The sequence below is a fragment of the Sturnira hondurensis genome, unplaced genomic scaffold (assembly GCF_014824575.4).
Source record: "Sturnira hondurensis isolate 20B ecotype Veracruz unplaced genomic scaffold, ASM1482457v3 Scaffold0011576, whole genome shotgun sequence".
NCBI lineage: Eukaryota > Metazoa > Chordata > Mammalia > Chiroptera > Phyllostomidae > Sturnira > Sturnira hondurensis.
Window position 1 is genome coordinate 973,337 of NW_028084207.1, and position 27,949 is coordinate 1,001,285.

At 35.7% G+C, this 27,949-nt stretch overlaps 1 protein-coding gene and 1 long non-coding RNA gene across 3 annotated transcripts in view; both read left to right on the forward strand.

The window, feature by feature from the left end:
• The window catches only part of LOC118996758 (uncharacterized), a 193,660-nt gene that overhangs the window by 13,668 nt on the left and 152,043 nt on the right, over positions 1-27,949 (forward strand). The window lies entirely within an intron of this gene.
• GPR174 (G protein-coupled receptor 174) lies at positions 132-27,896 on the forward strand. 2 transcript variants are annotated; one of them, XM_037060313.1, is made up of 5 exons: positions 132-193; positions 1,561-1,617; positions 8,376-8,415; positions 9,530-9,622; positions 23,216-27,896. In XM_037060313.1, exon 5 carries the CDS (start codon positions 23,667-23,669, stop codon positions 24,666-24,668), a length of 1,002 nt encoding a protein of 333 aa, XP_036916208.1. In that variant the 5' UTR covers positions 132-193; positions 1,561-1,617; positions 8,376-8,415; positions 9,530-9,622; positions 23,216-23,666; the 3' UTR covers positions 24,669-27,896. The 2 variants fall into 2 exon arrangements, with proteins under 2 accessions (XP_036916208.1, XP_036916207.1); XM_037060312.1 differs by lacking the exon at positions 132-193 and adding an exon at positions 1,144-1,304.

Here is a 27,949-nt window from a genome sequence, read left to right on the forward strand (position 1 = left end):
TTTCCCATTTATTTTACCGCACTTACTCAGCACTGTTCTCACCATAACTAGAGTAATACAAAATAATTAAAGATTGCTTTGGAAGTTCAGTTTTCTTATTCTGTGATCTCTTCAATTTTCCTTTATATCTTGCTCCTACCATCTACTCCCATCTTTCCAATTTTAATAAACCCAGTCACACCAAGGTTTTCAAGTAAGTATATTTCTAGGAGCATCAGGATTTGAAAATCAAGACTTCAGGAAGAAGGGAATGCTTACCTCCAAATCACTGATGTTTCAGGTACTAGTGAAGGAAACATTTTGAGGCAGAGAGCCTTACAGGTACTCTTTATAATATACCATAGAGATATGTCCTAGTATGAAGCTGAACCTACACTAACATACTTCTTTGTCCCATGGTCTGTTTGAAAAATACTCTTGTTCTGATCTAGAAGCACTACTCAAGTCTTGAGAATTGCGTCAGCTGCCTTCTGCTCATCTTGTAGCAGTGCTGGTGGGGTGTAAGGTGCCTAATAGAGTGTAGCGCTGGGCTCTGGGGCTCAGAGGCTCCTTGGAACACTGTCTTCAAGAGGCTGTGGCTACGGGTCTAGGCTACAGGAAACCAGCTCATTTTCACTCAATCCTCCCTAACCACTGAGAGGAAATGGGAGCTTACCTACACTTCCTTGTCACAGGGACTCTTAGGGGAAGGCAGAGTGAGTGAACAGGAAGTGGGAGGTGAGTTTAGATCTCCAAATTCCTCTAAAAAAGTAGGGTATTTATTTCATTATCATGAATTTGAAGGTATATACATGAAAAAATACACTAGGCAGAAGTCTACCCTGTTTTGACTTCTTATAGTGGGAATTACCTAAGGGGTATCCCTAAATAAGAAATATCCAGTTTACTACCTAAACACAAAAACTGACGGGCTATGAGAAAGGATCACAGTGAAGACTGCAGTGGTCCACTAACTGTGGAAGGGACCAGAGGGCACTTAGCTTAAACAAAGTGCTCCATAAATAAATATAGTCTGTGTATTATTACAAACTCAATGCTCAGTGCAACCACAGGATTGGAAGACAATATCCTCTAGCCCTACAAATGAGAGAAATGAGACTTTCCTTGCTAAGTGTGAAGATTTTCAGGTTCAATGTACAGCCCATAGTGTAGCCCTGCACCTTGCATCATTAATGAGAGAGAGAGAGAGAGCGAGAGCGAGCGTGCTGCCCTCTGGAAAACGGAAATGTTCAGTGTGCACAGAGTGGCTTGCATATTTCACTCTGACATCTTACTACCATGTTTTTCAACATGGTAGTGGTTAGGTAATGCTGATAATTTTATTTCTTTTTTCCCTTTTGTTTTCTTTATTTTTCTTTTAGCTTCCTTTTTTGTTTTCTTTTGTTTTGTTTTACTCTTTTCTCACTTCCTCTTTCTCTCCCTTGTTCACTCCTTTCTTTGTCCCCCTTTCTCTCTTTCTTTCTTTCTTTTCTTTTCCCGATAGTAAAGGGGGATTAGATTGGTTGTTCTCAGAACAGGGAGCTGGAATTGGTGTACAGATCAGTATCATCCTTGTTGCAGTGGCTGTCAAATGAATTCTTTGGAGACCTATGGAGAAAACAGAAAGAAACTAAAACGGTAGGTTCTAGTTTTCAAATGCATAATTAGCATTTTCTGTGCCTTTTACCCTTGATATCTGGAATTGGCCTCTTCACACCAGATTCTGGGTAACCTGTCAGATCTATGGGTGGTATGAATATAATGAACCCAGACCATCCCCATATGTCATTTCCTTGGTATTTGCACAAACAAAAATAATTAAACACTTGGTTGCCTGAGATGGGAGAGGGGAGGTAACTTTGAAGTTGGAAAAATGTAAGTTTGATATGAAAAGGTTTTTTCATGATGTTTTACTCAATTAATATTAAATAAGATAGTCCTGTGGACATTTGTAATTTAACCAACTATATTAAGTAAAGTTACTTACATGAATATGTAGGATTTTAAAAATCTACTCTACTATAATTCTTTAAAGTTAATGTTTTTATTTTGGGGGTGATTAAAGTGGTTAAATTTATGTTGTGTTATTTTAAAAATGATCTCTGATTTAAAGAGAATAAGAAAGCAGTAATATCACAGGATCCTTATGAATATGAATGCATGTTCTTATCAGCTTGTATAACTTACATATTCTTACTGTAAAAGTGAATTGCAATTATTGTTAGCAAACAGAATCGAACAGCAAAGAATTGTTAGCAAAGCATTTCTTTGCTTTCAAAGAAAGAAATCCAGGAAAAAATTTATATTGAGAGAGAAGAAAAAGAAAAACAGCAGACAGAGTTGCTCTATTTCTCATGGATAAGCTGCATCACAATAAACAATGAGTACATAAAAAATCAACAGTGAATAAAATGATATTAGGTTAAACTGACATTTTTAGATACTTATAACCAACAGGTTATTTTAACAAAATGTAAGTGAAATTATTTCCTGATTTGCATATTGTTTCTCTTCTGTGCTCAGAGAGAAAATATTAAGGAAGTTTTCTCCTAACTTTTAACCCAATGATGTTATCAGTGTCATGATAAGTGTTAAGAGCAGCATTCAGAGATTATAAAAAAAAGGGATGGATTTTCATGGTACGACATGACCAAGTATTAAATCTCAAATGATTTTCCTGCTCCTTTCTCTGTTGTCAATAGTGATGTGCATGAACTTCATTTTATACTGCTCTAATCTCTGTAGGGAAGCAAAAGGTTATAATTTTATGCAATTAGCAGAGTTACTATTTGTTAGAGAGCTTTGGGTCATTCGGCAAGGGGTATTTCTTTTCTGCAAATCTCAAATGTGGTGGCAAAGGTATCAATCTTATTGATAGTATTCAAGTTTTCAAGCCCAGGGAAAGATTCCATCAGCCATACTAGCAAATATTTGGATTACATTAGAGCCGTCTTCCCAGAAGGCTGTATAAGGGGGAGGGTATTTCTTTTAATTACATAAAATGTTCTTTCCACTTGTGAACACATGCACTGCTTTGCCTTGCTAAATGTTTACAGTAATATTTCTGTGAGACAAGAATCATCTAGTGTATTTACTCCATTGAGGCCAGTGTAATGTGGTCCTGAATATTGTAAAGGTGAAAAAAACACAAAGTAGGGCATTGACTCCTCCAAAACCTCACAGAATTTCCACCAAGAGACTGAACAAACTCAATTATCACCATTTGCGCTAGGTAAGCTGAAATGCTTTTTGCCTTACTCTCATAGACACTTTTGGCACAATCAGATGCCCTGAGCCAAAAAGGGAATTTAACTACTCTGACCACTACATATTGCTGTGAAAAGGGATCACAAAATAGTCCTGTTTCCCTTGCCCATTAAAGTGACCACCCAAAAGTGTTCCTCTTGTGTCCCAGGTCTCAATACTCAGTCTCCATACCCCCTAGTCAGAGAATAAAAAAAGATCAGAAACAGATTCAAATCCTGCCACTCAGAGGAGCAATGGCAAAAAGGGTCTGAGACTCTTCTATGCTTTGGAAAGTGACATAGATTGACAGTTTTCATTTTACAATTGGAAAAACTGAGGCTCAGGGTTGAAATGACTGGGCCAAGCACCTCTGTGGCAGAGAAAAGGTTAGAACCTAGATATCTCGATGTCTCAGCCAGTGCGTCTTTTTCGTCTGCTTATTGAATATCAATGCTTGAGGATTAAGGAAGACATGCATTATTCATTGGAAAATGTTTAAAGATGTCATTTTGAAAGTGCTCAAGAACCTCTTAATACCAGGGGCATACTTTAGGCTGTTCCTAAGGGCCCCTGATACTGCAGCAAACTGTGATATGGAGGTTTTAGCACTGTTTCCTGCATAAATAGGAGATAATTATTTCTACTGTGCCCACAGAAAAAAATCCCAAAATGCAAATTGATACACACTAAGTGCTGTAATACAACTGTATTACATACTGGATGCTGTAATTACACACTAAGATTTTTTTAGATATATGTTTAGTGGTTCTCAAACCCTCCTTAAATCCCAAGATGTGAACTTTAGTCAGGGCCAAACTCACCATGGGCTGTGGGTCAACACTAGATTTAGGCCATCTCTGAGCTATTTATTTTCTCCCCCAAAGAACTTATGCCTTACTCTAAATTGAGTATCTTCCTAGGAATTACTCCAGAAAAAGCTTAAAAAATATCTAATCAGCTATAATAGCATAATCAATGAAATATAAGTAAAAAATAAATATCTAATAAGTTACAAAGAATTTAGGATTCATCGGGTTTTGGGAGCATATCTAATATTGGCTTTAACTTTGATTTTGGATTTCCTGATATTAATATTCAAAGACAATAATGATTCTTATTTATTGTATACTTATGAAGTACTAAGCATTTGGTAAAATCTCTTATATTTTGAAAGTAACTCTATTTAATTTCCTCATTTACAGATAATAGATGAGGAAACCAATGTGAAGGAAACAAATAACTTTCCCAAAGTTGCACAACTGCCTTTGTTGACTTTGAAACCTAGTTCTGTTTGTTGCCAAAGCTCATTTCATCATGCTATGCTGTCTCAATATCGTACAGTCATGTTTCACTATTTTCTCCTTTTCCATTTTAGAATCAAGAGATTTTTATAATAGAGGGAGTCAAAAGTGCACTTGTTTAAAAATAGGTTCTGTTTTTATTAGATTTAGTCTGGGTGACCTAGGAAATGAGAGGGTGATAAAACACATACAACACTGGGTAAAATGGATAAAAAGGGGAATCATAGATAAAACATTTTAATTCTCTCTAACCAATATTTATAGCATTTTATTATTTTCTAGTACAGAATGGGTAATAATAGGAATTATATAATGTACAGCCCCAGCCCTCATGGAGCTTATTTACTTGGGGAAGACAAACTAGGACATATTAAATATGAATATAAAATAGGGATAGAAGAAGAATGTGACTTAATGACATGACATATTTTGTCTTAGGGAGTCACAATTCCCATTTACAATAAGTTGATATGATGCAAAAGGTCATGATATTAGAGCTTTTGAAAGAAAATTTTATAGTCCTAAGCTAATATCTGTTATGCTATGATTAGAGGAAAGCTTGTGAATTCTACATATAGGTCTATATGAGGGACTAGGAGAGAATATATGATTTTAGATGAAAGTTAAAATCAACAGAAAGAAATGGCTCCAAGATAAGTGTGGATAAAGACTCTCCTAAACAGGTATGGGAAAATAGATTTATGTGTATACTTATCAACTGGCCACCTACTGCACTCTAGATTGGCTGTATGGCAACAGAATTGGAGGGGAAGTTATGAGATCCTTCATATACAAAATTGATGTTACAAACCAAATGTAAGAAGAGAGTAGAACTATATTTATGTTTGTGAGTCATTTTTTCCCTAGGAACAACAACTCAGAGATATGGGATACCTGTCCCAGGTTCAGAGTATGATGCGTGACTACATTACAGAGATAATTAACTGGAATCTAACTCACACACTTAAGTTTAGCAGCTCAGTGTTATAACCATCTGGCCCAACCAGCTATAGAAATCTGGGTTAAAAACTAAAACATAAGAATAAGGTTTTAGGATTACCTCCGGATAATGTTAATTTTCCCCACATCCTCCTGCTCTCTGCAATCTCCTGACCCCCATCTATCTTCCACTTCCAAAAGGAAATAAAGGCCCTTGGGACATCCATTTCTGAACTCTGTTTTAAAGCACACTTTTAGCAGGTACCAGTCATAAGCTCGAGCTTCAAGTTGTGCTTTTCTGTGACTGGCTCTGGGCATAAACATGAACAAGGCAGTTAGCCTCCTCATTTATCAGTTTCCCTAGTAGAGAAAGTAGTGTGATTGAGAGCATCTCTCTATCACCATGGAGGGCATGGATCACCATACTAAGGCCTATTAGGTGCTTTGCATTCCTCTGGTCATAGTTCTTCTGTACAATTTGCAAAATGCCATGGGCAATTGCTTTTAAATCACACTGGGAAAATTAAGTTGCACCTGCCTCACACTTGCCAGATTTCCTTCAGCACATTGGAGCATTATGCGTGGTCAAGCTTGCAGCTTAAATGTGTATAAGGAGCAGAATAGTTATAAGGCTTATAGCTGAATACATGAGAAGTAGGAGTTTTATGAATTAGTGAAATCACTGCCTTTAGAAATGCCAGATGGACTGTCCCAGCCACATTAAGGTTTGTATCTTAAATATATGGCAGCTTTCTATAGAATTTAGCATTTGACTTACTCAGTTTGGCAACTGATTTTACTCTTCTCTCTCTTGCCTTTATGTTGTATCACTGCTGCTAGTCTATAAGCTTTCAAGGAGAAAGGCCATGCCTCCTTTCTTTTTATCTCTAGTGATATCCAGCATAGTGACTTGATTTACAACAAGATATTTCTCATCTCTTCATTTCATTTTTCCCCCTAGATTGATAGTTTACAAAACTGTAGCAGGGGAAAGAGCCAGAGGAAAAAGAGTGTTTGTTCCATTTTCGTTATTTTCTCCCAGTCTTGCATGACAGTGGAAATAAATGTCTGTATGTCTGTGTTCCTATATGTAAGAGAGGGTGGTGAGGGAGAGAGGTGGGAAAGAGGCAGAAATAGGTGTTGATTTTTCTGCACATAGTAAAAACACTGGCTTCCATGCCATTGCAGAAAGAAAATGAAGGACACTTGTTTGTAGGTATTTGTACACTGATGTTTTAGAGATTTTACAGAATTTAGTAACATAAATAAAGCTTATATCCCAATGATATGACTATAGATTGGAAAGAAAATTATCCACATACATATTAGAGAATATGTACTTGGGAGGAAGTGTGATGTGGACAAAGGAACACAAGGCTTTTGAATTGAGACTTAGATTCTAGTCCTCTCTCTGACATTAACTTGATATGTAATTAGGATGAATTCTTTCCTTTCTCTAGGCCTCCATTATGTTCTTTGTAAAGACTAAAGATAAAAAGAGATTAATAGATTATTAATGAAAATCTAATAAATATTTCCCTGGCTGGTGTGACTCAGTGGATTGAGTGCTGACCTATGAACCAAAGGGATGCTGGTTCGATTCCCAGTCAGGACACATGCCTGGGTTGTGGGCTAGGTCCCTAGTAGGGGGCACTTGAGAGGCAACCACACACTGATATTTTTCCCCATTTTTCTCCCTTCCTTCCCCTCTCTAAACATAAATAACATCTTTTTAAAAGATTCAATAAATATTAATGAAGTCCAATATTTGTTTAAATCCTCAATCAGTTTTGTCAGCAATTGAAACATTATTTAAAAATCTCATTGAATCATTATTTATGACAACTTTGGGCTCACCTATGAAAACAACATTTTGTCCCACATGCTCAATAGATATGCTCTAATTGAACTTGTCGCTGTGTAGGCTGCTGAGCAGTTTTCAGAGTATAATATGAGAGATCCAACCTGTTTATAACATCTCCCTCACTTTCCTCTCAAATCATTGTAATCCTTTTTGCTTGGGTCTGCAGTGGTTCCCATTATTTTTTAAAATAAGGCTTCTGGGAAAATGTCTGCACACATTTTTGAAGGCCTCGGCTAATACCTTCTACTTCTCTGTCAGCAATGTATTAGCTTAAATAAACGTATTAAATCTCAGTGTTTTTGAGCTTAAAAGTAGACATATTGGTCCAAAGGAATGTTTTAATGGGTACAGGACAGGAACAATTCTATACCAACCAGAAAAGGCTTCCTGAGACTATGGGTCTTGGATTGGATATTAAGACTAGACATTTTGGGTTGTGGTATGAGAATTCTTTATCAGACCTGAGATGATAAAGCATTGGAAAGGAAAGACACATATTCCTTTATATCTTTTTCAAATTGTATCTAGAATTGTGCCAATTTACCAGTTCAAACTTTCTACAAGACTTAGACTATTAGAACTCAAAGGAACCTGAAGGATAACTTAGTCCAACTTCATTTTGCAGATGAAGGACTGAGGCCCAGAGATAGAAGGGATTTTCCCCAGGTAATACTACAAATTAGTGAAAAGTCTAAGACTAGAAGCTTATGTCTTTGACCAAGTGCTCTTTCCTCTACACCCTGCTTTCTACCAAGAGGCCTGTGTTGGGGATTGAAAACAAAAACAAAAACAAAAACAAAAAACACAAGTAAAACACAATGGCTTTAGTGAATGTATTGGCTGTTCTGAAAGAAGTTGGTGAAGTAACCCCCTAAGCCAAACCCCATTGTTTGAACTTGCCTGACTCCTATCCATGAAATATAATAAATAAAATAAATGACTTATAGATTGTTGAAAGGACTAGCTTGAAGCAAATTGGTTTAGATGACAACTATTATGTTGGTTGCTTGTCTTCTATTTTATTTGCCTTCTTCTCTCTTTTCTAGAATTCCCTGCCAACATTTATGGTAAAATCTGGCTTTTCAGGTAATCTTACTATGTTGCACCATTTAAGACTGTCCCCCTCAAGGTTCCTGTACTTCCCTTATTTTGCCAAGTAAGATGTATCATTCTTTGTATTTCATCCCACCCTCTTTCTATGGTGAAAGCTAGCTTATGTAATGGATTACAGCTAATGGGTTAATGTAAAAATCGTCCTTGTAGTATTTTTAATTTTATTAGAAGATTGTTGGAGACAAAGTTCCTTATAGTATTGTATTTATAATGGAATATTTCAGGAAAGGTGGCAAGCCTGTACAAGAGATCGTTGGGTAGACTGAAGCAGAGAAGAGCGAGGTGTGGTGTTTTGATGCCCCTAAATCACCCCACATAGGAAGCCATCTACAAGCATTACAAGGCTACCTATATGGCAGTTTTGTGTAGAAGATAATTTACCTCTTAGCACCAGCTTTGCTGACAGCCAGTGGCCAGTTGGGTCTCCATCCATGTATATTCACTAACCAATGAAACAATTGCAGTTGTGAGAACTCAGAAGAGATCCCCCAACTGAGAAAAAGACAATTTCTACCCTCCAGCTGTGCTGTGAATTTGATTAGAGTTGTGGAATTTTTCTGAGATATCTCATCATAGTTAAGAGCTGCTGGTGGCCAGGGAGTGACTTGTGAACCTTGCCACTGACATTTCTCCCTTCTCTCACCCTTTCCAAAGTCTAACAAGTCAAAAAGAAATGTCAAATGGTAAAGGAGTTCCCACTCATTCTACTTTGCTACTACTAAGGGCTAACTGTAACTCTCTTCATACTCTCTTTTGCTCATAGTATTACTCTGGGAGAGCTCAGCTTCCACCTGTTGCAATTTCCCAGCCCTCTCTAAAAATCTCCTTCAAGATTCAGTTGGTCAATCTGACAATGACCAGAGGCGAGGGGGGAACAAAGGGAGGGAAAGCGGAAGGGTCATCAAAGAACATGTATAGAGGACCCATGGGCACAGACAACAGGGTGGGGATTGACTGTGGGAGCAGGAGAGGTGGGCAGGACAGGGGGGAGCAGCAGGGGAGGGGGAGAAATTGGGACAGCTGAAATTAAAGAACAATAAAGAAAAGATTCAACTGGTCACTGTTTTTCTATTGTATGTTCTTCCAGGAATGAATAAATTGATCCAGCCAGATTCCCCATGGCTTCCTCAAGAAACCCTATTGCTCTGATTAAGGAATTCTACCAGCACTGGAGAAAACAGTTAAGTAGTCAAATATATGGTCTTGACCTCTGTTTTGGTATCATCCCTGAAAGGGTGCTGTTTCACTCTGTGGGCCCTGGGCAGGTACTGAGAGCCCTCACTGGGTACCATTCACACATTTGCTTGTCCACTTGATGAATTACCAGGTAATGACCAGGTTTTCACAGTTTATGAATATCATCCTATAGAACATGAGAGCATGTTATTTCTGGAATATTTGATAGAATGTGGTATTTAATACTGTCCTGTGAGTCATATTAGAGTTTGTGGGAAAAGGAAAAATTAGTCATACTGATCTTATGTTTATTTACTGTTTTGATATTCTGGCCATCATAGATTTGCATTAATTTAGATTTTTAAAAAATATTGCACTAAAGTATTTGTATCTTTATTACTGTGTTCTTTGGCAACTCCTTAAATTTTGTTTTACTCACTTCACCCCAATTTTTATTCCCATTTTGAAAGTATGTCTACATACAAATTATGCAGTGATTTCAAAGCTAAACTTTATATATATACATATATATATATATATATATATATACACACACACACACACACACACACACACACACATACTATGCACACACACATATTGGCCACTTTAGTCATATAGTAGAGAATAACATGTGTGTTTGTGTGTGTGTTGAGGAAGGGGATGCCAGTTAGGCAACTTTAACTCATTAGTCAGTGAATCTAAGGTTAAGGACAGATTTGAAGGATGTAGATTTGGGAGAGGGGGAATTGTTTGTTATGTTTGCTTTTGGTTCCTTTGTATGGGTGCCTATACTTAGAAGAAGTATATTACCATTGCACCAACCTAGATATCTAACCATTGAAAGGGAACATGTCTAATACTTAAGCTTAGTTTAAAAACCCATGAGCAAAATGACTGCATAGATTAGCTCAACATGAAGAAAATAGTCACATTTAGATTAATTCCTAATCAGGAGGTCAGGGTTTTAACAATTAATACACTTCTTTGTAGTGCAATGCTCTCTGTATGTGAATACAGAGTGCTCATGTTTAAATTAAATATTTAGTATAAGGGTTTATGCATATCCAGAAGCCAAATTTAAGCCACTCCATCTTTTCTTTCTGTTTGCATTTTTTCATAAAAACGAAAACAACCTCTCTTCAAGTCCACTCGAGATATTTCCCCCCGATGTAATCAGGATGAGTATAGCTAGAGAGCTCAGTGAAACAAGGAGAAAAAAAATCAGGCACCTGTTCAAAACATGTTATGCTTGCAACAGTCATAAATTAGTGATTATTAATAGATGGAGTAGACTACAGAGCTAAGGACACACTTCTATTGTCAAAAGTAATTATAGATTGGCTCAATTAAAGTACTATACCTCCCTAATACCTCCCGGAGGTATTAACAAATGGGAGTGCTGATTGAGCCTGAATTTCTGTTGTGATATGAAATTCAAATTAATTGGGGGAAATTCAAATGCATTTTAATTTATCGATAGCTATGAAAGTCCCTAATCAAGATACAACCTCAGTCTTAAGAGAAAGAGAAATATGTTCCTAGTACTACTATCAAACAAACAAAAAAGCAAAGCAAAACAAAACAAAACAATAAAAAACATTTTATTAATAAAAATGTAAATAAACTTCTGTAATTTGCTTAAATGATTTTGTCCAGGAAACATTAGCTGACAATCATTTTTTTGGCCACAGCATTTATGTATGCATACAATATATATAATAAAACATTTTAAACATATGATAAACATATATAATCAATAATTTTTTAAATATATAAACAATTTAAAAGTTTTAAAACCAAAAAATAATAAAATTTCAACTCATTGATGGAGTCCAGGAAGATAATGTGTTTGTGTATGTGTGTTACGTTGCTTTGTGTTTCTTGGGTGATTTTTCCCAGATGTAGAGGTTCCAAATAAAGAATACTATTCATTCTCTCAGGAGAAGAATACTGTTTTAGTGATGAATAAGTTGGTGGGATATGTAGGATATGTTGATGGCATAGTTGGAGCAGTTGTGAGAGTTACTAAGGAAGTCAGACAGAGCTAGAATGAAGACAAAAATAATGTAGATAAGAACAATGTACAGGAAAGATCATATGAAACAAGTAACAGTCTATACAAGAGGCAGAGACAAAAAGCAGGGACAGAGAAATTAAAGAAGATTTTGAATTAGAAAGTTTAAGTTATTAGTGATATCAGTGATATTCTCAATATTGGGAAAGACAGGGGGAAGAAGAAGGTTCTCAGTTTTAGATAAATTTACCTTTAAGATTGCTAGTCATTTGTTTTAACCTTTTTATAATCTCACTTGTGATGCCTTCTCTAAATGACTGGTATATGGATAGATAGATTCTAGATAGATAAGTGGTCAATCACAGAACAAATAATGAAAGAGCATTAACAGCATTAACATTGATGGCCACCTTAAAGAAATACCCATACTTCACATACCATCAATTACTGTGTTACTGACATCTATCACTGAATCAATTGGCTCTGCAAACTGTCAAAGAGTGATTTCTCCAATCTCTTTGTACCTGACACGTACTTAAGTTGGTAAATACAAGGGGTGGGAGACATCTAAATTAGAACCTTTTGTCATCTCTTGAAGCAAAATGTCATTGTTATAACACTTGATAAAATGTCACTAAGAAAACAAGAGGAAAATGCAGTGAACTCAATGTAACTGAATTTTGAGAAGTGGCTAGTCATTTAGTTATTCCAGTGAAATAAAGAGCCATCAAAATATAAGCAAATATTGCTGATAATTCCATTTTTATTCAGCTGTGTAGTATCCACTGGAATATTACTTAGGCATTAAAAAAAGAATGCAAACTTGTTATTTGCCACAGCATGGATGGACCTAGAGGGTATTATGATAAGTGAAATAGTCAGACAGAGAAAGACAAATACCATATAATGTAAGAAATGCCTTATATGAAATCTAAGAAACACAATAAATGAACAACCAGAACAGAAACAAACTCATAGTTAAGATAAGATATTCACCAGAAAAGAAAGTAGTTGGAGAGATGGCCAAAAAAGGTAAAAGGGGCTAAGAAGTACAAATTGCCAGTTAAAAAATAGTCATAGGGATCGAAAATACAGCATAGGAGATCTATTCAATAATATTGTAGTAATTATGTATGGTGCCAGATGGGTACTAAATTTATCATGGTGAACACTTTCAAAGATATATCAATGTCTAAAACTAATATAATAGTATATGTCAAGTATAATGGAAAAATACATGAAAAAAATAATAGTGCTGTTTTCTTTAAAAAATCTTTTTATTTATAGTCACTAGTTTGGGATTAAAAGCACCTTTTTTTCTTTAGCTTTTCACAAAATGCATTTAAGGGAAAGGAATTGGAAGTGAATAAATAATAAGCTTATGCTTAAATTTTGCCTAGACTTACCCTAGGCCAAATTAATCCCGTAGGTTTAAAGACATCCAGAAGTCCAGCTTTGTTCTCTGAGTAGATAATGACATAGAGAGGTAAGCTCTTGGTCTGTATCAAAAGTAAAAGTACACGAACCAGCAGGTAAATTTAATTATTTATATATATATATATATATATATAAAGGTAATATATATATTATCTTTTTACAACTGCAGGTTTGGGGGACAAGTGCCTGTTTAACATACTTTGGGTACTTTCTCACTCCCCTGACTATGATAGGGGAAGGACTTGTCATTTCCTGCCATAAGAAGGCAGCAAGCTGTGGTAGAGAAAGTAAAAATAGCACCACATTGCCACGAAGAATTGTGCTGTCCTCCATTTTGGTGTGTGTGTATGTGTGGTGGGGATGTGATATGTTTTAAAACTGACCTTCATTTGTACTTCCTTTGATCACAATACAATGTGGCTGCTTAAATGTATATTCTCAACAGTCTGAATTTCTTTTAAAAAGGCAAGGAGTGTGTTTTGAGTCTTGTACTGTACCTTAGATCATTGACTGCAGATAAATATGGGAAATTTGTAGTTGGGTAATTTTTAAAATGTCAAATGTACATTAAACTTGTGGGGACCACTGTTACTGTGAAGGATGTGTTTTCTCTTTGATTGTTTCTGAAGTTTCTTTGATTTTATTTCAAAACACTTTTAGTGAATATGCAGTGATTATTTTGGGGAAACCATGGAGGAAATCTTAATTAGTTCAATGAGATGGTATTCAGAGCACTTATTTTATTCATTGGCAAATTACCAATAAGGAAGAGCAAATTTTCTTGTTGAGAAAAAAGAGAATTTTATAAAGAAAAATATGTAATTCTTAGTAACCAAAAATGAAATGTTCTTCAAAAAGTGCCCTCTGTAATCTCTGTAAATGCTTTACAGTGATGAATCTCAATGATTAAAGCAATAGCTAGAAATTACTATACGTGTTTAGATTTTATAACTTGAAAAGTCTTTAAATGACATGCTGCAAAAATTACACATAACTAGATCATTTAGAAAATGGTTCTGAAAACATACTGGGACATTTGTATTATCTATTTAACAGATATTTCCTACATGTCTGCTGAAGGACACTTATTTAGTATAGGTCTGTTCTAAGTGTTGTGAGTGATACACAGACGATTAGGACAAAGTCCCCACTCTCAGGTAACTAATAATCTAGTGGAAATATAGACAACTAATTACACCATTGGACAGGATGATACACATCAGACTACAATAGAGGTACAAGTAATGTGCTGTGGAAAGTCAAAGGAGAGAAAGGCAATTTCAATTTGAATGACTCAAGGAAGTCTTGGAGGAGGATATGAGGTAATCCAAATTCTCCTTTATGTCAAGGATTTACCTATGAAAGTGGAGATGGGGAAACAGAACATAAAAACATTCAAACTAAAATAAAAGACAGAAACATAAAGGTACATGATATCTTCATGTACCTGGCATTGCAAAAGCCTAAGAGACTCTGGAAGGGTATAGGGGACCTGGCTAAAAAGAGAAAATAGAGGTTCGAATTTTGGAATTTTAGTCCATCACAATGTGGACACTTGGAAAGTTTTGCACAAGTACATGATATGCTTGAACCTGTATCTGATAAAGACATCTGCAGAAATATGTTAGTCTAAAATAAGAAAGTATGTTATATTTAACATAATAAAAGGAAGTATGCCCATTACTCATGTCAAAGTGTTATAAACAGAGATAAACTATGAATGTTTGTTCCTCCTTCTGAAATACTGCTAGATGTTACTGATACTGTACTGGAAAGGTGTAAAAACTTTTCATTTGCTCAGTGAGATTTCTTATTTGCTTGCCTGTTTATTTTAGGTAGAAGTTGCCACCCTGTCCTTGAATCAACCCAAAGTAAAAGCTCTTAGTATTTCTGTAAGAGCATCTGCAAAAAGTTTGGTAAAAAGGGATGTTGCAAGCTTCATACATACATTTCAACTCATACTATAGACTGAAAAAACACAAGAATACATATATATTGTACTTTTAAATACAAAGAACAATATCTCACAACAGTGGCCTGTCCAGTCCTCCTTGATTATATCCCAATCTTGAATTGTATTACTATTCACTCTAGTAAAATAAAGAGTTATCAAAATGACCCAAATGTAACAAATAATGCCACTCATTGAAAAATTACTTTATTTAGTAACAGAGCATTAGATAGTGAACACAAGTATGCAAAATTCCAGTTAAATATTGCCTTACACAATAAGCTCCATGGTCTGACATGATCCCAGGTTTGACTTAGATTGGGTCTGTGATTTTTAAGAAGACATCTCAGCCTTGTCCTAGGGGGAGGAGAGTAAAATTTCCTGGTCTTTGAGAATCTATTACCTAAAAGACAGGTGTGGGAAGAAGAGAGGGTGTCATAAGAAATGGTCTCATCAGACTCAATTTTTACCATCTCCTTTCAATCAATATATTTGATGTTATCTCATAGAAATGTGACAACAGTTCTAATGATAACTTACAAAATAATTTGATGTCTGATGTTTCATACCTGAAGCATTCATTGTTCCAGACGTGGACCGTAGAGACTTCCAAGTAAATATATCATGACCTGGGTTCTTGAATCATGGTACAGTAGATTTGGCACTAGAGTCTTTGAGGTTAGTTTAGGACATTTCCTATTGTATCCCTGTAGCCCTGCTTTTGGAGACAGATCCAAGGCAACAGACACCCCCTTCTCTAATACTTTGTAGTTATAACTCTATTCTCATATATAGTGGCTTACAAAGGAAGAATAATCTGTGTTAAAAATGGTGTGCCACTCTATCTGCTTCCACCTAAACCAGGAGGCATGTGCCTGTCATTGAGTTTCTATCACTGGTGGAAGATTAGTCAAGGAATCTATCCACTCATCATTTTTTATGACACTTTAGTGCCAGTAACCAGAAAGATGCCTCTAAGGGTCAAGTTTTCAGAAGACTTAGTTTGCTTCTGCTAATCAGGAAGTTTGTATTGCTGGAAGTAGAAGTGTAGGACTGCAGTAATGGTTCCTGGCATGTGATCACTTCTTGAGCTGTGACTCCAAAACTTGGAGGTTTACATTTTGAAGAGATGAAGAAAACTGGATAATTTACAGGATCACTTTCCAAGCACAGAAAATATGGTAGAAGATTGAGAAGTAACCATCCAGAATACAGTTTGGTTGAAATACCAGATAAGTCATGCTGTAAAGAACCAGAAAGCAAGATAGGTCCAGTGAAGACAAAATTTCTATGAGGGGAAGCTTATATTCAATCACCTGGGATAGCAGTGTTCAGTGTTTTGTACCCTTTGCCCATGTCTGATTTGAAGCCTGATCTAAGGACAGAATCTATTATCTGTCATCTAAAATCCAAGAATGAGATCCCCATATTTTAGATTGATTGCCTATTTTGGGGGGTATTAATGTTCTATGGGCATTTTTAGAGTAATTATTGAGGATTCTGTGGGTAGTTTTTAGTGTAATCACTAAGGGGTAAACACTTCTTTTTTGCCACTTACACTTTAGTATTATAAATCTTAAATTTTAAGTCATTTTGTCAGGATTATGTAGTTTCTGAAGATCCTAGTGTCTGCCAAGAGGTTCCACATTATCTTTTTGTTGCTTAAAACAAAGTTTTATAGATTCGGGATGATATAGTGTGGAGAAAATGGTCTAAATATAAGTAAACCACAAGTAAGTATGGCAGGCGAACTATTAAGCACCAAGACAGAAAAAGCTGTTATACTAACTGAGCTGAAAGGCAAAGTATGCAGAAGCTCTGGGATGTATTACACATGATCCAGAATTTCTGAGTTTGTAAAGGGTACTGACATTATTCAGGAAAAGTGGCCAAGATTAAGTTCTGGTATTCCAGCTTTAAAAGTGGGACTCTGCCCTGGCTGGTGTGGCTCAGTTGATTGGGCTTTGTCCTCTGAACCAAAAGGTCAATGGTTTGACTCCAGGTCAAGGCACAGGCCTGGGTTGTAGGCCAGGTCCTAAGTTGTTTTTCTCCCTCTCTTTCTCCCTCCCTTCCCCTCTCTAAAAAATAGATAAATAAAATCTTTTAAAAAATTGAGAGTCTGGCATTCCGAGCTTAAACTCTGTATGTACAGTAAAAGGCTGATACATAAGAAAAATGAATTTAAGCCTCAGTCAAGAAGTGCAAAGGAACTTCTGTCTTTTTTCTTTTTTAAAAATTATTTTAGCCCTGGCTGGTGTGGCTCAGCGGATTGAGCACGGGCCTGCAAACCACATGATCGCAGTTTGATTCCCAGTCAGGGCACATGCCTGGGTTGTGGGCCAGTTCCCAGCAGAGGACTCACGAGAGGCAACCATGCATTAATACCTCTCTCCTTCCCTTCCCCTCTAAAAATAAATAAATAAAATATTAAAAAATTATTTTATTGTTGTTCAATTACAGTCTTTTTTCTTAAATGAGTTTTGTGGGGTTTTTTGCAACTCTTGAAATCATACCATGTTAATTTAAGTAGCTACCTATACTCAAAATCAAGACCAACACAAATGTGAGGACCCAGAGACTGGTTTAATTTTCCAATCCACTCTTGCTGTTTTTAACCAGAATGTATAAGGTTGGTTTATGTCTCCACTTTTAAAAAATATTTTATTTATTTATCTTTAGATGGGAAGGGAAGGAGAGAGGGAGAGAAATATCAATGTATGGTTGCCTTTCTGTGTCCCCTGCTGGGAACTGACCTGCAACCTTGGCATGAGCCCTGCCTGGGAATTGAACCTCAATCCCTTGGTTCACAGGCCCATGCTCAATCAACTGAGCTACACCAGCCAGGTATATCTCCACTTTTGTGGCCTATTAATCCTATGAAGCAGTAGAAAGGGCTCACTCAAAGAAAAGAATGCAAGAACAGGACTGCAAAACAGTATAAAGGGCCATAAGGACCTAATTATCTTGGACCTTAGTTTATTTGATGTAATCTTGGAAGCTTATAACTTTCCTGAGAACCCCTTTCATTTTTCAAATGCTCATGTCTGGTCTGAGACACAAGGTTAACATTCAGAAAAACTGCAGAAAACTCCCACAGCTGTGTCAGCACCGAGAACAGGAAATACTACATGAATTAATTTTCCTACTGTAACATAACACAATTTTCTCATCACTTCTACCAAGTTAAAATACTAGAAATTTAATGTGGAAAATGGAACTTTGTACATGGCAACTTGTGTTTTTGATTAAAAATTAAAATTCAAACACCCAAAGTGGTAAAAACAGGTGACACTGAGATCCAGATATCTGGCTACATGTAATTCTACACTGTGTACTATCAAAACTTATTTATTACTTTTTCTAGTATTTTAACTATATCTAAATAATTATTTGATATCCACTATGAATCCTGAGTTAAACAATAGTAAACAACATGGAGCTATATTAAATTGTTTACAAAAAGGAATAATCCTGTTAGATTGAGCTCTGCTCTAGATGTTCAAAAAACTTAGTTGAGTTGAATCTACTTGAGTTTCTACTGTATGCAAAGTAGTTGAGCATTTTAGGGGTATAAGATTATAAAAGTCCATAAAACATAAAACACATTCTTAGCAGGTAAGGAACTCATGACTTTGTAGGATGTAGTATAAGAAGGAAGCATATTTCTAATATAAAGGAATGAAAGAAAACAATGAGAGAAAGATACATCAATCAACTAATTATCTTGAACAAATGGTCACGTGATAGAAAAATACGAAGTAAGATCCTTTTTAAAAAGCTTTAAATGTTATTTTTCAATCACAGTTTACATTCAACACTATTTTGTATTAGTTTGAGATGTACAGCATAGTGGCCAATCACATGCTGTACTTTACAATGTGGTCCCTCTGATATTACCAGTATCCACCTGGCACCATACATGGTTATTACAATATTATTGATCATACTTCTCATACTGTACTTCACAGTCCTATGACAATTTGTAACTACTAATTAGTTCTTCTTAATTCTTTCACCTTTTTCACTTTGCCCTCCAATTACACTCCTGTCTGTTAACCATCAATCTGTTCTCTGTATGTCCTGTGTTCTCTTCATTGCATATTCCTTTATGTAAATGAACTCATTTATGTAAATATCCCCCAAATTTTTAAATTTGTGCTTGTATGTTTATGAAGATTATAATTATCTTTTCAAATTAAGATCTCTTTAGAGTTTTGATCAAAATTTTATTACAAATTAAAAATAGTTTGGCAAGAATTTCAAATCTGTGTATTTTGTATTATCCAAAAATAACACATGGGTTTAAATTTATTGATATATTCTTTATGGCTTTCAGGAAGTTTGTAGTTTATTTTTATATAGCTCTCATATATTTCTTGTTCATTTTTTTTACTAAGTACCTTATATTTGGTGTGAGTATATAACTATACTTCAATTATTTAATACTAGTATACAGGAAACTTATGTCACTTTGTTTACAGCAACTTATTGAATTTTCTTGTTAATTTTACTAATGTTTCTGTTTATTCTTTTGAATTTCCTAGCTATGTAATCATATTATTCATAAAACTGATAATTTTATTTCTTTCCTTATATTTTTACTTTTATTCTTTAACTTCTATTTTTGATTAAATTGTATTGGTGAGATCTTTCAAAAAAAAGGACTATGGGAGTTTACAGGTAGGTATGGTTATAACTAGGCAGGGAATAATGAAAGCTTCATGAAGAAGGTACTTTTTATAGTGCCTTTGAAGGATAGGCAAGATTTCAATAGGTAAAGATGGGGTAGGACATTTTAAGCAGAAGGAAAATTAAGAACACAGGCAATGAAGATAAGAAATGACAGGAAATACCTGCAAGGATCTAATTTGGCTATGAAACTTTACAAAATGAATTGATATTGGTCTTGCCCTTTATAACTCAAGGAAGACTCTCAGATTTGAATGCTCTCTGATTTGGTTCTCTGGGAAGACTCTTATAATGTAGACATCTTGGCTCCACTGTTTGGTAATTAAGATTCAGTACATCTGGGATTTTCATTTTAATATGCACTACAGTTAGCCCAGGGACCACATTTTGAGAAACTCTGCTTAAGAAAAAGGGAAATGATAAAAATAGAAACCTCTAAATCATGTGAATGACATCAAGACCCTGAGAGATGAGACCCGTGAAAGAACAAACTGATGAACATATTTTTAAATAAGTGGTAGGAGCAAGGAAGTGGCTAGGTATTAAAGAACTTGTTAATTATCAGTACAGATTTCAATAGCCTCTGGAGTTACCAGTCCTGAAAACCCATCGGTGTGCCCTGGTCTCCAGGATATAAAATAATTACAAACTAGGATATCTGAGGAATGTCAGTGTGACTGAGACTTATTCACTGGGGATATGAGGTCGAGTGATGCCCATCTTGGTATCTCCAAGGAACTAAAAGAGTACTGTTCAGAGCAAAGGAACAAGATGCACTACCCGCTGGAAAGGAAATGGGCTTCAGGTCTCAGCAGAGATGTATTGACTTAGCTAAATGAAATAATTTCCTGGAACAATGCCACTGTTCACAATAACTACATTGCCTGTTCACACATAGGCATTTTCTCCCTTCATGAAGTTGGCCTATGGGGGAATCATAGAAGGTGTCAAAAGTAAGAGAAGCTGGGAGTCTGAATGAATGTAGTATATGGGTAGAACACCACCCTTTCAAATAAAAAGAATTCTGATGGAACGTTCAGTGGGACAGAACTGGTGAATTACCTAGAAGAATTAACCAGTCAAAGACTTTCTCTACTATTTTATGACTATGCTGTAGTCAGCTCTTTACCTTGAGGCAATTGCTGGACAGGTTTACTAGAAATATTGTAAGCTAATTGACTTTGAAGATTTTCAAAACTGATAAGGAAGTTTTGAGATTTTTATGTGTACTGATCAGACTCAAGAAGAATCCAATATGTACACACCTTGTTCAGCCCTGTATGATTTCAGTCACTTGCAGCACTAACGCTACTTTTTCTTGGCTTCCTAAAGTGTTTACCAAACCAGAACTTCAAAATGAAGATGGATTTTGAGCAAGTGATGCTTATGGCTTGTGATCGGATAGTTGCTCAGCAGGGTTACATATCCAAAAATATAGTCTCTACTTGCAATTAATATGTCTCAAAAAGGAGCATCAAAAATTAGGTCATTTGATGATCTAGCATTTTTTTCCAGTGTTTTTGTTTGTTTGTTTGTTTTTTGTTTTTTATTTTTTATTTTTATTTAATTCTTGTTCAAGTACAGTTTTCTGTCTTATATTCCCAGCCCTGCCCACCCCCCAGTGTTCCCCACCTCCCTCCCATTTCTGCCCCCCCCCCTTAGTTATTGTCCATGTGTCCTTTATACTTGTTCATGTGAGTCCATCCCCTTTTCCCCTGTGATTCTCTTCCCTCTCCCCTCTGGACCCTGTCAGCCTGTTCCGTATTTGAGTGTCATTGGTCATATTTTGTTTGCTTGTTTTTTGTTGTTGTTTAGATTCCTGTTAACGGTGATATCATATGGTATTTGATGATCTAGCCTTTTTAATAATTTAGTTTCCTTTATTAAAATACAGAAACACATTTTTATTGGGGAAGTTCTAACATCTTCATAGGTAATAACATTTTGCTCAGAGCAAGTAAAAGATAACTTTGCTTTAATAGTTATAGCGAATTTGAGATGATGACGAAATATCCAAGAGAAGAGGTCTTACATATAATTAGGAAGAGAGATGATATACGGCTCAGATGAGATGATATAGATTTAAGACTCATTGGCAGTGATAGGAGAAGTGAGTGGATGTTCGGTAGAGGTTGACTAGACAAATATTTCTAAACTTCTAATGTCTAATCAGTGACATTAGTTGGCAATGCCTTTTGTATAAATAGTTAAAAGAAAGGTCAAAATCCAGGGCTTTTCACTTTTTGGTATGCTACCTAATTTGTGCTGTCACCTAAGCATAATCACTACCTCTGAAAATATTTTAAAGAAGTGTTTCAGTTTGGCAGCTGAGGGACCTCTAATTTTAACTACACTTTCAATATTGAAGTTCTTTACAGTTGTACTTCCTTGTATTTTACAACACCATTTCTATACTTCCTTTACTTCCCTATCTGAGAAACCTCAAAGTATTTAACCTGAATGCATAGTTCGTGGTATTCATCAGAACTTTAATTAAAGTGAGCACCATATCTCCGAATAAAAAGTGCTCTTTTACTTAATGGGCAAGAGTCAAAATAATAACAACTACAATGACCTTAGAGTTTGAATCAAGCACTTTAAACCACATGGGTTTTATAATCCAAGCCAGAATGTTTCATAATTTCTATTTCATTTTTTTCTTCCCCCATATCTTTAAAGTCAGTTAAGTCCTTTTGGATTTCAGTGGCCTTGAGGCAACTCTCCAAGTCCCTGTGCTAAAACTTTTTTACCTCAGAACAAAGGTCATGGACCCAGCTGAGTCAATTTTCTGGGGATTTTTATTCTTTTATTGGTGCTATGGTTTGTTGTTTTGGATAATTGAGAGGTGACTAAATGACCCATGTAAATAGAAGCATTTAAAGAGAGGCTGGTTGCCCATTTCTTCTCAGACATCTGGGAAGGATAGAGATCAAATCAGTGGCCCTTCAATAATGGCTCGAAGAGAAATGTTGGGTTGGCTGTATTTGAATCATATGGGGAGCTTTTTAAAAAAATACAAATTTCAGACCCTGTATATTGGATCAGAATCTCTAGAGGAGACACCCAGAAAACTATGGAAAGGTTTGTTTTTTTAAAAATGTCCCCAGATGATCCTGACAATTGGTGGGGTTTGTGAAGCAATGGTTTAAATCAGAGCCTCACAAATGCTATTATGCAAAATAAAAACCTGTAGTAATTGTTAAACTGTAGATCCTAATTCAGCAGATATCTGGTGGAGCAGGAGGTTCTTCTGTATTTGTTCTGTATTTCTAATAAGCTCTCAAGTGATGCTAGTTCAGGATGACATTTTGAGTAGCAAGGGGCTAGATTACCTCTTAGAATCCTCCTAGCTATACTTTCTTGTGATTCTGAAGTGCCATATAGAAACATCAGAATGCTGCCCTTACTCACATCAGAACTTCCTATTAAACTAATAGTTTTTTCTACACATAGGCTTTTTTTGAGAAAAAGTATCAGACAATAATTTTTTCTTCATTTTTTAGCTTTCGACACAACAGAAAAACTCCCAGAAAAGTGGTGTATCTACATTGATCATCTCTGAAGAACTGCAGACCTACTGAGTACTTAAACAAACCCTTCTTTTATGTGATTCATAAAAAGGAAAAACAGCCTGCCAAACACCTGTAAAGTGATGGCTATTATCATAGAAAATTAGAAGAACTGCTATGTGACATATTCATGATTGAAATGAGAGAGAATCAACTGTTGTGATGTCCCAGAAGGCCTTATGACAGAGTAAAGAAAAGGGGAAAATTATAACAGCTTGTCATCTTTGTTTGTACATTAGACTTCCATGCAGTTACTATAGACAAATCAAAGCAAACATGAAAATAGTTTTTTGAAAATCATATCTAGAGGCTGAGATCTACACATACAAGGAGGTTATAGGTTTTGAAGCACTATTTGGCAAAGACAGTTTCTGTGGGAAGAAAAATGCCTACTAATGACACATGTGCTGAGCCAGATGGACACATTACAGATTTACGATACTTTATCTATGCAGTGACATACACTGTCATTCTTGTGCCAGGTTTCATAGGGAACATATTAGCCTTGTGGGTATTTTATGGCTATATGAAAGAAACCAAACGAGCTGTGATATTCATGATAAACTTAGCCATTGCTGACTTACTACAAATTCTCTCCCTGCCTCTGAGGATCTTCTACTACTTGAATCATGACTGGCCGTTTGGGTCTGGCCTCTGCATGTTTTGTTTCTACCTAAAGTATGTCAATATGTATGCAAGCATCTATTTCTTGGTCTGCATCAGTGTGCGACGATTTTGGTTTCTCATGTACCCCTTTCGCTTCCGTGACTGCAAACAGAAATATGACCTATACATCAGCATTGCTGGCTGGATGATCATCTGCCTTGCCTGTATGCTCTTTCCTCACCTGAGAACCAGTGATGACACCTCCGGCAACAGAACCAAATGCTTTGTAGATCTTCCTACCAGGAATGTCAATGTGGCCCAGTCTGTTGCCATGATTACCATTGGCGAGTTGATTGGGTTTGTCACTCCTCTTCTGATTGTCCTATATTGTACCTGGAAGGCTGTTTTATCACTGCAAGATAAATATCCTGTGGCTCAAGACCTTGGAGAGAAAAAGAAAGCCTTGAAGATGATTCTAACTTGTGCGGGAGTATTCTTAATTTGCTTTGCACCTTATCACTTCAGTTTTCCTTTAGATTTTCTGGTCAAGTCCAACAAAATTAAAAGCTGCCTCGCCAGAAGGGTGATTCTGATATTTCATTCTGTTGCCCTGTGTCTTGCTAGTTTGAATTCCTGCCTTGACCCAGTCATATATTACTTTACCACTAATGAGTTCAGAAGACGGCTTTCAAGACAAGATTTGCATGATAGCATCCAACTCCATGTGAAATCCTTTGTGAGCAACCATACTACTTCTACTATGACAACTGAATTATGCTAAATAAAAAAATGAATGTGGCTGGAAATGAAAATATATCAGAATACATTTGTAATGTCCCAAGCTACTAGAAAGTAATCACAGGAAGCACTCACAGCTTTTTTGTTATGTTCTATCTTACCTATGTGAGGAATTCACATCTTTATATCAGAACCTATTTAGAGCATTATACTCTACCATCATTGATGTCCATGCAGTAATTTGTCACCAAGTCTTTAAGACTTGAACTATAAAATTTCAGTGACATCCTGTACACATATACTCTCAAGCAGAGTCAGTAGTTTTATCCATGAACCTAAGACACAAAGAGACAATTTCTTTGGTGTCATTATAAGCACTTAGTTTGTTACAATGGACGCAGTATTTAGAGGCAATGTAGTTGTCTATACTGGTAACTACAGTTTATATTCCAATATCATATTTTGGTTATATATTAAGTAGGATGGACAATATATTATTTTGGGAAAATAAAGTGTTAGAAACATGAGATCACTTTTATCTCCCATTTGTGATTACACTCTGAGGTTTGAAGACTCAAATAGCTATTTCCTTCATTTCAGTGTCAATATGAACCATCATCTGTCACACCTATTCATAGAATAAAAATCTGGACTTGGGCCTTTATTATGTTAATAGTAAGAACAAGAAACAGATTCACCTAAAATAACTTTCTAAGCTGCCATATGGAATCCACCCAGGGCAGATAGCTTGTCAAAGTCCATATAATGTGACTGAAATTACCTCTATAATTCAGGAGACAGCAGATAGGTCACAATCACAATTTGATTCCCTTAAATTATTTCCGAAGAACACCTCTGGAAATGCATGTACCTGCCTTGTAAAGGGCATTTCCACTATGCTTCCAGAGTGTTGTTGAAGTACCTCTGACAGATTACTGCATTTTTTGAGCCTATGAAATAAGCAGTGCACTAATTAATCACCAAGCTTAGATCAGAGGAAAAAGAAGAAGTAGAGTTGGGTAGAGCTCTTAAGATCCTCACCATATTGTATTTCTTCTTTTAAATTAGGTGGCAACTGTTAAGCCACATCCATAAGCCAGAGTTGGGTTTGAAAGCAGCTAGGCATGTGGGTCCTAGTCTTCAGTAATTTGTCTGGTCCAGCTTCATCTCAGTGGTACCATTCTGAGGTTAGTATAGCCTACCTTCCTGCAGCTGGAGAAGTCTTTTTTTTTTTACCTTTTAAAAAAGTGCATAAGATTAATTTTGGCAGCATTGGACACTCCTTACAATGCCTTGCCTGCTACCTGTTTGGTACTAGCTAGTATCAGGAAATAGAACCAGGATGTGAATAGTAATTAAACCTGAGGTCTTAAATATTTCAATACTATAAAACATGTTTTAGCAAAAAGCTCTAACTTAAAAAAATGCTCTACTAAAAAACGTGTGCTATATAATAAAGACACATGCTACTTTGAATCTGGAAGGAATATGGAAGTTAACCCATGGTTTCATCATATTTAGAAGAAAGGAGTCGTTTTAGGCACACAGTTATGATACTAATATGTTTGGGGGAGGGAAAGCGGTGGAATATCTAAGATAAATAGAAAATTTTCTAATGTTTCCTCTGGACAAGTGTTGGTATTGTTTGTACTTTGTTATTAAAATAATACCCTATTAGAAGACTGACGTTGTGCTGCTAGCAGTAGTGTATCTATGTCCTAATTATAAATTGTAAGGTACATATTTTGATGTGTTAAATAAGTGTTGTGATTGTAGAAAGAGTAACTATATCTGATCTGTTTCCCTTAAAGTGATTTGTGTTTGGATATAATTTAGTGTTGTAATGGGTTCACAATTAAGAATTTGTGGGTACTTGGAATGGAAGAGTCTTGCCTACAGTACATGTTTTTACTATTTTCTACATAAGCATGAATTATTCTCCTTATGGTCATTTTGTGAGATCAATAACCCAATTTTATTAAAATATTAATTTCTCTTTAAACATATCATTTTTAAAGTGGAAGGGAAATATTATCAGGGGATTATTAAACTTTTTAGAGAAATGGTTGAGGTTGAAGCCCACTTATTAGACAGCCAAAAAGTCCTGGTAGATCATTTACATCATTCAAGAAGATAAGTATCCAGTATTCTTAGGCTGCTTAGCTATGACCACCCTTTCTCCTCAGAACTGTCCACCTATATTTGTATTAATTGCTCTGATTTACTTTATCTACCCCTCCTCCCCATCAGTATGTTTTGTCTTCTGTCTTATTCCTTTGTTCTGTATATCAGTAATCTGGTCAGTTTATTCACACTAAGATGCTAATGTGCTGATGTTAGCTTAGTATGAATTTTCCAAGGATTATCTAAATTTTAGGCCTTGGGAATAAGCCTTAACTCAAAGTATTAATCCCTAACTTTTAATGGAGGGAATTATAAACATTGAAACAGAGTGGAGGAGAAGATACTGTGAAGAAGTGGGTTTTACAGCACTGTTTTTCAGATTATATATGTAGTAAGTGTTCACCTACTTGGCTTACCATAATGGGGATGCCAAATTTAAGACATGGATCTACAAGCACGGCTATCATTTTCTCAGATGTCTGCTTTCTTTCTTTTTAACTTTTCCCTCTCCAACTCTGGACCTGATTTTCAGGGGAAAATCTAAACGAGGAGAGAAGTACTGCTGTAGCTGCTATCCAGACAGCAGTTTCCTCTCTGAGCTTCTTTCCTTGGAGAATCTTTTCTCTGAACCTCCATTTATCACTCTCCAGGTTCAACAAAATCGGGGTACAAAAAGTTAACATCCTGAACTATTGTAATATACAATTCAAGATAAATAAGCTCACATTTTTATATAAAGTTATTTAAGTTCTGATTCCACATATCTGTGTGTGTGTGTGTATGTAATTATTCCAACAAGACAGATTTTGAATATGGGGGATTTATATGTTACCATTATTCCCATTATTATAATTATTATTTTATTCATATGTTTTATATGTTTTCATTTTTACTCAGTTAAAGAACTAATTATATTAACCTGCAATTCTGTGAAAAGAGCCATCTGCCATAGGAACAACAAATCAAGTTACCTGGGTCTGAAACGGTGCATAAGCAGAAATCTTGTGCAACTTCATTTTTATTTTCTTTCTGTTTTTACTCCAAAGACGATGTAAAATGTTGCACTTGGTATCTAGTTATTTATGCCTATAATTTAAAAATATGCATTTTAATAATAAAGATGGTCTCTGTAATTACATAGACCTTTTCTGCCTCCAGAAGTCAATTTGTATTTAGTCACTTCTTTTTTTTTTTTGTATT